This window comes from Anarrhichthys ocellatus, unplaced genomic scaffold (assembly GCF_004355925.1).
Source record: "Anarrhichthys ocellatus isolate YVR2014 unplaced genomic scaffold, GSC_Weel_1.0 scaffold48, whole genome shotgun sequence".
Classification (NCBI taxonomy): Eukaryota; Metazoa; Chordata; class Actinopteri; order Perciformes; family Anarhichadidae; genus Anarrhichthys; species Anarrhichthys ocellatus.
In genome coordinates, this window is record NW_022280078.1 from 846,034 (window position 1) to 858,148 (window position 12,115).

Consider the following 12,115-nt stretch of genomic DNA (forward strand, 5'->3'; position numbering starts at 1 on the left):
CACACACACACACACACACACACACACACACACACACACACACACACTGTTGTTCAGTCTTAGCGTTTATATGCACATGACTCAGTCAATAAATAGTCCAGCACATAATTGCCCCCAAAAAAGGCATTCTCACTTTTACACTTCTAAATTTGTACGGATTAAACAAACCAGTTATAACATGTTTATTAATGAGCTTTAGATGGGCTGGTTGGCAGATGTATGTTTTTCAATCCTTGGACAGCAAAGCAAGTGTTACATCACCTTCTGTGACCCATCAGAACATGTGACCCAAAGAGGAATTTCAGTTGTAATGCCATCCTGCCGATGTTTCATCATACTTTGTCACATATTTTTGGTGTTACCTAAAATGGTGCTCCGTAGTATTTAGAGAGGGTCACACATTTTCATTGCTATAATAGCAGAAAGAGCCCTAACACTTTTTCATATAATTGTTCTTATAGCCCTGACGGGCCACTAAATCCAAAGCAAATGCAATAAAGTATGATGAAAACATATAGGAAGAAGAACTTCAGCTGAACATCCTGAGGTCACAAAGTCTGTCTGTAGCCTTTTAAATTTGACAGACAAACATGTCTTCAGAGAAGATGTGTATTTCCCAAAATTCCAAACTATTCCTTTAAGAGCAATCTATCAGACTATGTGGGAGGTATCCTGCAAAATGGCTTTGTGACAATTTTTTATTGTTAGCTTTGACATTAAGACAAAATGACAAAAACAGCCCGCTCTCTTTCCTACCGCTGATCTCAGCAGGTATAGGTTCATTCAGCTCCTCCACCGTCTCAAAGATCTTCTTGTAGCATGCAGCAGGATGCTCCACACTGGAGAGGGAAACAAAACCATGACTTTGAGGAGAACAATTCCACAACATAACCAAGTCTTAATACTTGTGCTGTATGAAACATTTAAAAACATTTGTTACTGTGAGGTTTGCCGTTTATCTGAAGACATTTATGTATTCCAAATGTAGGCTACAGACACTGATCAATGGGGTTCATGTAATGCAGATAAAAACCTGACATTCATCTATGACACCCCTCTAAATAATATTGAATTATGGGACGTTTGCTTCCAGTAATCCTGACCCTTATATGTTGACATTAGACCTGACAAACTACGCAGTAAAACATTACTTTTCAAGGTTTTATCGGGTCTCTCACTGCTGCAGCAATCACCGTATCTAGAATAATTTCTTCTTGTGTTCAGTTTTTTACAGTAAAAGAAGATCTTGTGGAAAACTAGAAAACGGACTCATTTTTTTTTAACAAGGAAAACAACAAACGTCACTGCGTGGTGTCTACAAGCTGCTTTCTCTTATTTCATTCCTGAGAAACAGTCAAATTGAAACCTTGAAAACCGATGTTAACAATAAGTTTCAAACATGCAAAACCATTTGAGAAAAGAACAAGAAAGTTTCACTCACTGGCGGGCCATGCTGCTGTAAGTTCCTCACACAGAATGTTTTTCTGCAGAAAGAGAGTCTGGCTTGTATTTAAACCACACACAGATTTCCTGCGGTGAGGGATGGAAATTGGGCCCCCTCCCCCTTTTTACCTCTCATCTACCCCCTTCTCTCCCCCCCCAATCCATCCTCTTTTCCTCTGCACCGCCGTCCCCTCCCGTTTCATGCCTTTTGCTCCCCTTCTCTTCCTCCTCTACTCTTCCCCTTCCTCCTCCTCCTCCAGTCTTTTACCCAAGAGCTGAACAAGCTAGCTTTGTCTCCTCTCCTTTCAGACGTCCAGCCATTGGCCTCATGCAGAATGTTCCCTGGGCCCCCGAATCCAGGTCTTTGTCAACCTGGGAGCACAAACACTCACAAACGGGCAGATGATGTGGGTCAAACTCATAAAGTCAGCTTTTAAAAAGCGGTGCGCTGGGGTCGCTGTTTGTACGTGGATTTACATGTAGAGGAATCCTGTCTAATTTGTTCCAGACCGCCTCAATAAACACTCAAAACTATTTTAACTGGCGCTCTGGAGGAGGAGACAGAGCAGCAGAGTTTTCTCTCTGGGAGGGAGAGAGAGTGAATGATTGACCATGTCCATTTCTTTAGTCATCCGTCATCTTTTGATAAATTACAGTTGAATAGAAGGATGAATTCAACTGAATGAATGCATTAGTAAAGGTTGAAAAGGAGCAGCAATCTGTCTTCTCGTGTTTGTGTGTTGCTGCTGAATGCAGGTTAAACTGATGCCTGTAAATAAACAACTGAACAAAGTAAAACTATTGTGTGGATTGTCATTTGTACAGTCAGTCATGTTCCCGAGAGGATTGAAAGTGAAAGCCTTTGGCAATCCCCCCGAGGTCGACATTTGTGGTTTTGAGTGGAATGTCATACGAACTATTCGGTGTACTGCCGTGACATTTGGGTCGGACTTTAATGTTCCCCTCTGGATGAACTGTTCTAACTTTGATGATCCACTTAACTTTCCACCTGGCGTTGTCTCGAGGTCAAATCTGCAGTACTCGGTACTCGGATCAGTTCAGCTCAGTCATGAACACTTGATTTTTAAAAACATGAATTAAAAAAAAGGCCTGACTGATGCTGAAAGAAAGTAAAAGATAAACCGAATGAATAAAATCAATGAAAACAAACAAGTACATTAAACATCCATTTAATTCTGCAGACCTACTAGACTTTAAAAAAAAGCATCTTTCAAAGTGTAATAGACAGATTAGTGGGACATTTTGGGCGAATAAGCAGTTTAGATCATTCGATTTAACGGTAAATAAAATGGAGAAACACCAAATACCAGTCACAAGTTTAGTACCTGGTGTAGTATACAGTATGTGCAGAGTATTTATGGCACATCACACACATCCTTTCACACAAACAGGACAACGGCATATAAATAGAACGGCTGAACAGATTTATTTCCCAGGACTTTGCATAGTAAACAATGGAGAGGAAGAGTAGAACTGTGTGGGAGTACAACATAACACCTCCATGGAAAAGCCAAAAAAAAAACACTGCTGATGAGTGCACATATGGTCACACACACACACACCATCTGATCTGAGGTATAGACAAACATATCAGGGAAGAACTAATACTTCATATAAGACACATAAAAAAAATTCAATTCTAAGTCAAACCTGTTCCTTCAGACACTTGTAATAATATGGGTTGTGTATTGCACTTCTGTCTACTAACTACCTGTTGGCACCCATCAGGGGAATGATGGACACCAGCTTCTTTCATTAGAGGCAATAGGTTCAGCAAATAGCCACTTCACTGCCTTCAAATGAGTCATGAGGTTGTATTTATAAGCATCAGCAACAATTTACTGAAAATATGCCGGTGTCTGGTGAAACCTTCTGTAGGGAGGCTAATAAGCATTAAATACGTATAAATTAACTACTGTTATTATTGGCATACGCTTACTGGCAATTTACAATGCCTACATCCAGTGCAGAGATATTTATGTATCCAATAACCTAAATATAGATGGGTTCAAGATGAGACACACAAACAGAAACTGGGAAGGACAAACTCCATTTAAATTGAACTGAGTTATGTCTGAAAAATCTGAGATACTGAAAATCTAAATAAACTCAAACACTAATGTAAAAGTCCTTTAAAAGCACACCACACAAAAAAGCAACAAAATGACAAGAATGGAATTTTTGAGAAAAAGGTTCAGCGTCACTAGTTTGTTTCAAAGAAAACTCGAGATTCTAGAATATATATTTATAAAAAACAAGAGACACCTCAAGGAAATACCTTTCTATCACTGCTCCCAATGCCATCAGGCAAATGAATGAAGGAAACTATGATCTAATTATTCACATATGGACCGGTGATCCTAAAAATGACACATTATTTGTCTCCCAAAATGCAAGCCTGCAATCAGGCTTGTTCGCACTGGTTCGCTTGTTCGCACTGGTTCACTCACTCACACTCTCACACTCTCACACTCTCTCTCTCACTCACACACACACACACACACACACACACACACACACACAGGTCAGTATCAGCTAGGAATAGAGGTCGGCGATGGGAAAAGAAAACACAGATGTTACTCAACAAAAACCTGCTTCACTAAAAAGGTTAGATTTGAAAACAGTAATCAATGTGAACGGCTCCAGGAAGCAACTGTGTCTACCTGCCTTTGTCTTAACACGCACGCGCGCGCACACTTCCAGTCTGCATTAACTCTCACATCATGACATAAATGAGACACAACAGGATTCACTTCCAACGCAACAAGAAAGAGTTCATGGCTGCAAAGATCGGTGGATTTTCCGTCTCTCTTGGTATCAGTGCAGCTTCAGTGCAGTGAGAATGACTGTGGCTTCTGTAGTGGTGGACAACCTGTATGGTTAGCTCAGTTCCTGATGCTGAACACTTTGGTCTTCCTGATGTTGAAGAGAGGAGGTTTAATCTTTGGCTTGTCGGTCTTGTTTTCCCTGTCTGAGGAGGGGAGACGACGGCTGTAGATGTCCGGGTACTGCTTCTGAAACTTTAGCAAAGACAATAAAACTCATGACTTATGGACTGACTTTCCCTTTCTAAGTTAAGCTGCCAGTATGCTTCAGGAGAACTGCTTGTTGGGACAGTTGCATTGCGTTTCTGTTACCTGCTTCAGTTTCTTGCGGCGGTCCTTCTCACTCATGTTCTGGTCGGTCAGCAGCATCTCCAGCAGCTCCTCCATGGCCTTCTGGGAAGTTGCCAGCTTTTGCTGTTCAAACTCGGCGCCGCTAATCTGACGGCAGAACGCGTAGATGGGCATCGGAACACACACCAGATCGCCGCCATTGACGTTGGAAACGCCATCGATCGGGACCTGGGGCCGGGAGAGAGGAAAAAAACAAACATCTGTATGTCTCTGATGTGCTGTATCAAAGGAGATGAAGCCAAAAATCACACTTTGCCGACAAGATAGCCATCTCTGTTTTTATACTGTGCATGTACAACTAACAATATATTTGTGGATGTGGTTTCAGGGCGCATATGCTGTGACAGTTTATGGGAGTACCTGTACATCGCGCAGGTACTGTATATGGTCGCTGATGGCACTGAGCAGGTACTCTGGGACAGAGAGGATGCTTTGTTGATGGTCCAATATGAATGAAACCAGCCTGGTAGCCAACAGCTCGTCCAGATCGCACTCCACTGCGCTGCCCAGGACACAGCCCGAAAACGTGTGAACCATCTAGAATGAGAACCACGACAAGGAGATAAAGAGACAGGAAGGGAATTGGTGTAATATGGGAAACATATGAAGGTCTTGAACTGAAAAGAAAAAGATCGCTCCGTCCGTTTTGTGCCTCACCAGTGTTCTGGTGCCGATGGCCGGGTGGAGGCGGGGCATGTCTACGTTCTCGCTGATGCGCGACATCATCCTCATGAGGAGCTGCAACTTCCTGCGGGAGGTGGGGGGGAGGAGGAGGGTGCAGAGCTGCAGGGCCTCGATGGCCACACGCTCACAGTGAGGCTGAAGAAGGCCTATATACACACACACACACACACACACACACACACACACACACACACACACACACACACACACACACGCACACGATGAGGATGATGATGATGGAGACAGGTGAGGTCTGGAGTGCAATCAGCACAGACACAGACAGCGGTAGAATCACTCTTTGTGATTCATCCATCACTGCTACATCATATTCAATAGATGAGACAAATAAATGGATGGATGGATGACGGAATTAATCAACTACAGCTACAGATGAGTCAGGTAAGATATAAAAACAAAATAATGTATTGTAATATGCTATTTAAAAGCTTGTGCACTCCTGTGAAATATGCAGCTAGAGCCAATTCTTTCTTTGTTTACTGGAACTTTAGAAATATTAAACAACAGACCCCCAAAAAGTGAAATCATAGTCTGCACCTCTCTCAACTCAGATCTCACCTTTTGAGTTCAACAGGAGTCGTATTTACGAGTTCAAACCCTCGCATACCAGCAGTGGTTAGATGTTAGTTTGATTAGACAACAACAGACAAGCAGACAGGTAGAGAGGAGAGAGGGGTCTTACTGTGCTCGGGTTTGGGTTGGGGGTGCAGGGAGATGCTGGTGGGCACACAGACAGGTGGTTTGAACAGTGAAACGGGTCGAGGCGGCTTCGACACATCCAGCGAGCTGATGCAGCGGCGGACAACAGCGGGCGGGGGGAGCGTCCAAAGATCGGAGGTGCTGGAGGCGGGTCTGGGTCCCGCAGTAGCACGAGACCCTCGGGCTATGGCCGAAGCGGATGAGGAAAAAAGATGATAGGAGGAAAAGGAGGGAAGATGGGGATACAACGAGGGAGGACGTGAAGCCGAGGAGAGATGATGGCCCGCGGGAGTGTTCACGTTGAGGCAGCTGGTTGCTCGACCCGGCAACTTGGACTCGTTGACGTCTTCCTCCCTGGTTTCTACAACAATGTCCAGACAGCTGCCTGCGCTGCGAGGCCGAGATGAGCGCCACCGGTGTGCCGCCGACAGACCCGCTACCGGAAGTCTGGTTCTGATTGTAACTGCTGGAGCATTCTCACAAGCAGTGCTGTCATCGTGGTTGGTGTTGCTATAGGCACAGGATGCCAGGCTGTCATTGGACAGGAACAGCCGTTGCCTGGTGAGAGGGGCGAAGTCATCCAGGACAGTTTCCAGCGAGCAACTCTTGGTTTGAGGCCTTGCGAAACCAACCGTGCTCAGACTGGTGCAGCTGCCTCCTAGCTGTCCGTTGCCCCCGCTGGCGACGCCTCCTTTCAGCGCTGCCAGCCGCGACTGCAACGTCCCACCGAGCACCTCGGTCATCGGCGACTCGGCCTCGTCGCACGTCCCATGCCTGAGCAGCGACAGCAGCAGACACTCTGTGGAGCGGAAAGAGGTCTTGGCTGGAGGGGGTGCCGAGGGGAGGTCGGGCTTCTTGCGTTTCCCGCGTTGGTGCGTCGCGGGTGCCGCAACGTAGCCGCAAAACACTGAGAGCGGAAGCACAGAAAAGGAGAAGAGACGAGCAGGGGGCAGGCATAGCCTCAATGCAAGCAGACGGTGAAGAGGAGAGGGAGAGGGGTTTAGTTATTTCAAACGTTTACTGTACACACAGAGAACCATCAGCTGATCAGAGACGACACATAACGGGCATGGACACAGAGTACAGTTGCTCATGATGCTGTTAGGACACAACAAACAGAAGTGACAACAACCAAAACCTCCGTTAGCAGTCAAAAGACACCGTTAAGGGGTCAGTTATTTCCCTGTAACACAGCAAGCCTCTGCTAGAACTAAGCCTCTTCATTAAAAGCACTTCCGTTTAACTGCTGTTCCAGGATCAGAAATAAAAGCCCACTGAATATTGGTCCACCGTGCTCACCCAGGACGTTGATAAACAGTTCATACAGTTCGTACGTGAGTACGGGCTGCGGAAGGCTGTAGAAGTAATCAGACACCGTTTTGAAGACGTCTCTCTCGAAGCCAGGGTAGGACGGCTGTGCGCTGTCGTACTTCGGCCCTAGAAACAGACAGCAGGTCAACGCAGCTATGAGAGGGAAGGATACGCTTCAAATTACATACAAAATCCCAACACAGACTTATGTAGGAGTTTACATTGTCTAACTTTACATAGAATTCTAAACATTAAAAGAATTTGACTGATTGTTCACTGAGATTCCTGCGAATATGCAGTACATAAAGTAATGCTGTGATGGCATTTAAATGTCAAGATGTAGGTGTGGAAAATCGATGAGTCAATCAAAAAAATATGTAAAACTCACACTTGGCCAGGCTCTTCATGGCAGACAAAACCCAGTGTGGGAGGTCGTCTGGAGAGATGATTAACAAGTTATATAAATGATGATTTTTATGCTTTCTGGTGATGGAAACGTGTTTTTCTCGCTATATAAACCTACTGGTTTTGTCGTCCAACGTGACCACTCCGTGCTTGTTGACTTTGGTCATATTATGGATGATGTTCTGTGGGTTTACATGACGTTGGTCTAAAACCTCATCAAGAGATGAGACGCCCAGAATCCTCTGCAGGCTGGAACACAACACGCAAGGTTTAGTGACATAAATAAAATCCTCCTCGCCGATTACTAGACGTCAACCTTTGCTTTGGTCTCACGCAACAACTTTTTTCTCCCAAAGTATTCTATAAAAGGAAACGTGTGCTTCCACTGTGTGACAAACTTGTAAGGTCTGTGTGTCTTTAAAAAGTGAAGGGTTCGTACTGGGTCAGGGTGATGTCTCTCCAGATCTCCTGTTCATCCTCCACCGTTAGCACTCGTCTGGGCACCTGCTGCTCTCCAGCTGGAGGATTCTCTCCTCTGGCTTCAAGGGCCGGGTCTACGTTTTCCTGGAAGCCACAAACGGAGCATGAACCAAACTATTTAGACCTTTATAACGACAACTGTAAACTGGTGCCTGGCTGCCAGCCTGGCACTACTTTTTAAACGTTGGTGATGAGCCCTGCACAGATTCAATAATCTATGTCCGGTCTAACTCACCCGGGCCTCTTTCTCCTGCTGCTTCTTGATGTGTCTGAACCTGAAGAAACTGTCCTTGTCCCTGAACGAAGGCCTCTTCTTAATGGAGCCGGGGGCCGAGCCTGAAGCGGGACATGGAATGGGCTTCAGGGGGGACGTGGAGGGGAATCTGGGGGGCAGAGAGGACAAGAGTGTGTAGTTCTGTGTGCCTTTTTAAAAAAAAAAAAAAGATTACAAAGCAGGTTTCTCCAAAAGCGCTGCCTACCTGTACAGCACGTTGTTGTCCTCCAGATCCTCCGCGCCCCAGCGACCCTTCACATCTTCGATCACATGGTTTTTCAGGAACTTCTTCAGGAGCTGCACCGTCTGCTGCCGGGTGACATCGGGGCCGAAATTGCTGTTGCTACGCAGCAGCTGGTGCATCCACTCCACGGCGGCAGAGGCGGTGAAGCAGGAGGCGTAGTGCCGGAAGTTCTGCCGGTGTTTCCTAAGAGGCATACCAGCCCGGAACAACCGAGTCACCTCATTCCACTGAAACAGAGGAGGTGAGCAACTGGTTCATGTACAGCAGAAGTTAGGTCACTAACCAGTTTAATTTGAAAGGTCAGACTATGAGTCCTGAGGGACAATCCTGAATCATGTCCTTGTCTGAGCACAGCGCTGAGACAAAGGATCACGACTCCAGCGACGCTTGTAGAATAAAGGACGCATTTATTACGACTATTTACCACTTTGGAAGCCCGTGAAGCTTAATTTCTTTGGTTTGTCAACCTGATTGTCAGATTAAAAACAAGCAAATCGAAGACATGACCTTGTTTTCAAACTTCCATTATCTTCTGACATTTCAATAAAAGAGTAAAGGATTGATGGACAGTGAACAGCTTGTTCAGTTACAGCCCTGGAAGACATATCAGAGCTGTGTGATCATATTACATGATGCAGTATGTAGCATCAGCTGGCTCACTTCTATGAGTTGAAGGTGTGTCAAAACAAGTTAAAGCTTCTTACATAGAGAGAGTAACTGTAATTCACTGTCAGGAAGCTGGACTGCTATGTTTTATTAGCTTCGTTTTTAATTGAGGTGATATAGAGAATATTAAGTAAAAATACGTTTGATAACGATTGATAATGACGAATAAAGCTATTTCGGCACCTTCGGAATGATAAATATTTCGTGTTTTTTAGACTAAAACATGACTCGGTTGGCGAGTTCAGGAAGCTTGGTGACGTTACATGCACGACAGTCAAAAAATGGTTTTATGCAGCAAAGTATTGGAGAAGTGAACCATGTAACGCTAACTTCGCTGGATGAATGTTAGTTAGCAGGAAGTAACCATGATAAACACTCTTGTATCATATCATCTAACCCCGCGAGAAAGTGTAATGTTACTTTAAAGACGGCTCACAGTTATAGCGTTGCTGTTGAAGATACATTCTCGCATGAATTAGCCAGCAGTTAGCCCTCGTTAACGTTAGCTAGCTCACAACTTTATTAACCTACGTTAACTTACCAGTTTAGTGGCCCGGTAGGGTCCGGGGGAGATAACACGAGAACTCATATCCATCACAACAAAGACAGCGCTAAAGTGTTCCCTTCATCCGATGTGAGAGGTACAAATATCCATTACTTGGAGGAGGATGTATTTAACCGATGTTTTGCTGCCCCAGATTATGAATGGTAGCATTGATGATACGCGGCTCTGCCTGGCTGCTCACCGTCTGTTCAAAATTACGAGCCGTGTCCATGGGGCAACGGGATTGGTCGACGCACGAGCCACGTGATCAGCCTCGAAGTGAAGATAATCCTTTTACAGTCTACGGCAACAATGAAGGCAGACGGCACAAATACGCTTTTTACTGTATGTGCTTTTAAAAAACAAACAAATTGAAGGTTGTCAAATATGCAAGCGTTTACCTGTTTAGACGACTTTTCTGTTCTTACAACTAACTTTCTTAAACGCAGTTTGAAAGCAACAGTGTCAGCAATGTAGTCAACTCTATTTTATTTACTGGCGTGCGCGCGCGAACACGCACACACGCGCGCGCGGAATTAATATTAGCATATCTTTAAAGGCCTTTTGTGGGGATTATACTCATCATTTAAAGGCAGAAATGGTGGGGGGTCAGACAAAAAGACAGTGGAGGTTAGAGACATTTCCAAATGGATAGATACTGGGAGGTTTGACTCAAACCACTGCTGTAGTCATGCTAATGTCTGCAAACAGATACTAAAACCATTAATCTAGATTTCTGTTTTAAAATCCCTCCTAATATGTTTCAAACATAAAAACATAAAAAGAAAGAAGAATAAGGCCAATTACCTTGTGAAATGTTAAAAAATCTAGAATTTGTAATTCTGCAATAGTTAATTAAAAAAGTTAAACTGATGTTAGTATAACTCACACTCAAAAGTGAAGGTTTTAACTTTCCATATCACACTTGCACAAGCTGCATATTGGAACAAGGTGTCAAAATGCCACAAAGTCACGCTCGTCCCAACACGCCTTGAATTCAGATTTACAGTACAGAAGAAAGAAAATTTCCCTCTTCAGCAATTAAATGTGAAAACAGCCTGCTAACTCTGCACATTCATCATTCTGCACAGCGAAGCTCAAACATCAAAATGAAGTAACTGTTTTTTTCCAAGAGCACACCATTTGAGATTCACTCTCACTTGAGCAGCTGTGGTAGTTTGCAGCTCATCAAAACTCAGGGAAAAACAGAGGAACCCAAATAGGAATCATACGGATAGAAGGATGAGGAGCAAATATGTTTTGGGGAGTACGGAAGCCAAGAACGCCATGATTGCTATTATTTTTTTTATGCTGTTAACGCAGTGTTGTCTCCAGATCACAAGTAAAATGATCTTGTTTTCTTGTGATAACAGGTTCATTTATGTAGATTCTCAAGAAAACAAAAGGCTGATTTCTCAAGATAACCATATCAATTGTCAGAAGAAAACAGCTTTTTTTCCCTCAACATCTCAGGATAATGCTAATTATGATTTGATTATGATAATTAACTTTTTTGCAGCCGGCTAATCTCCTTAAATGAGGGGGACTGATCTGAATGTAATGTCCACCAGAAAGACACAAACCCAATCTGTACTCTTCTTAGACCTTGATTGATGTTCAGTCGGACATTTTCATCTTAAATCAGTTGCTATTTGTCAAGACGTCATCAATGCTTGCTGGCTTGGCACTCCTGATTATCTGGTTGATTATCTCGAGACAAAAGCTCCTTTTCCCGAGATAACAACATAATTAAGTGACATAATTAAGCGGAATAAAAAACAAAAAAAATTGTAAGTGCGGCAGTGCTCGGCTTCCATAATGGAGAATAACAACTTGTGATTATGCTATTTGCAGTAAATTATATTTTTCAGTAAATTATATTTTTCACTCATGTCATTTGACTTGAGGCAGCGTCACACTACGTGATGGTGATTTGAGTGATATAAGGTAGTCTTTCTGTATGTTTTGCTATGTTGATCCCATTACTCAATGATCACTGTCTCGTCTCTCTCGCTCTGTGTCTGCTGGCATAATCTTCTCCGTCGGCTCCCTGATTGCTGCCAAGCTGTTTCACCTGCTCCAAGCCACACACCTGCAATCAATCAACTCATCAGCCCTGCAGTATTTCAAACCCTGCCTCTTCACACGTC

The 12,115-nt window shown here is 44.0% G+C and overlaps 2 protein-coding genes across 3 annotated transcripts in view; both read right to left on the reverse strand.

Moving 5' to 3' along the window:
- Window positions 1-1,504, reverse strand: part of LOC116395658 (retinal Mueller cells isomerohydrolase-like) — an 8,187-nt gene extending 6,683 nt beyond the window's left edge. For both annotated transcript variants that reach the window (XM_031869699.1, XM_031869698.1), the window contains exons 1-2: window positions 1,442-1,504; window positions 757-839 (exon numbers count right to left, since the gene is read on the reverse strand). In XM_031869699.1, the coding sequence (XP_031725559.1) occupies window positions 757-839; window positions 1,442-1,452 (94 nt within the window). In that variant the 5' untranslated portion in view covers window positions 1,453-1,504. The remainder of the gene's footprint in view (window positions 1-756; window positions 840-1,441) is intronic.
- Window positions 1,505-2,874: 1,370 nt separating this feature from the next.
- Window positions 2,875-10,200, reverse strand: depdc1a (DEP domain containing 1a). The gene is made up of 12 exons (XM_031869695.1): window positions 9,963-10,200; window positions 8,717-8,982; window positions 8,473-8,620; window positions 8,197-8,321; window positions 7,876-8,006; window positions 7,741-7,788; window positions 7,341-7,478; window positions 6,025-6,948; window positions 5,298-5,470; window positions 5,001-5,177; window positions 4,602-4,808; window positions 2,875-4,484 (listed from the first exon to the last, which is right to left on the reverse strand). Exons 1-12 carry the CDS (start codon window positions 10,014-10,016, stop codon window positions 4,350-4,352), a joined length of 2,526 nt encoding a protein of 841 aa, XP_031725555.1. The 5' UTR covers window positions 10,017-10,200; the 3' UTR covers window positions 2,875-4,349.
- Window positions 10,201-12,115: the final 1,915 nt, after the last annotated feature.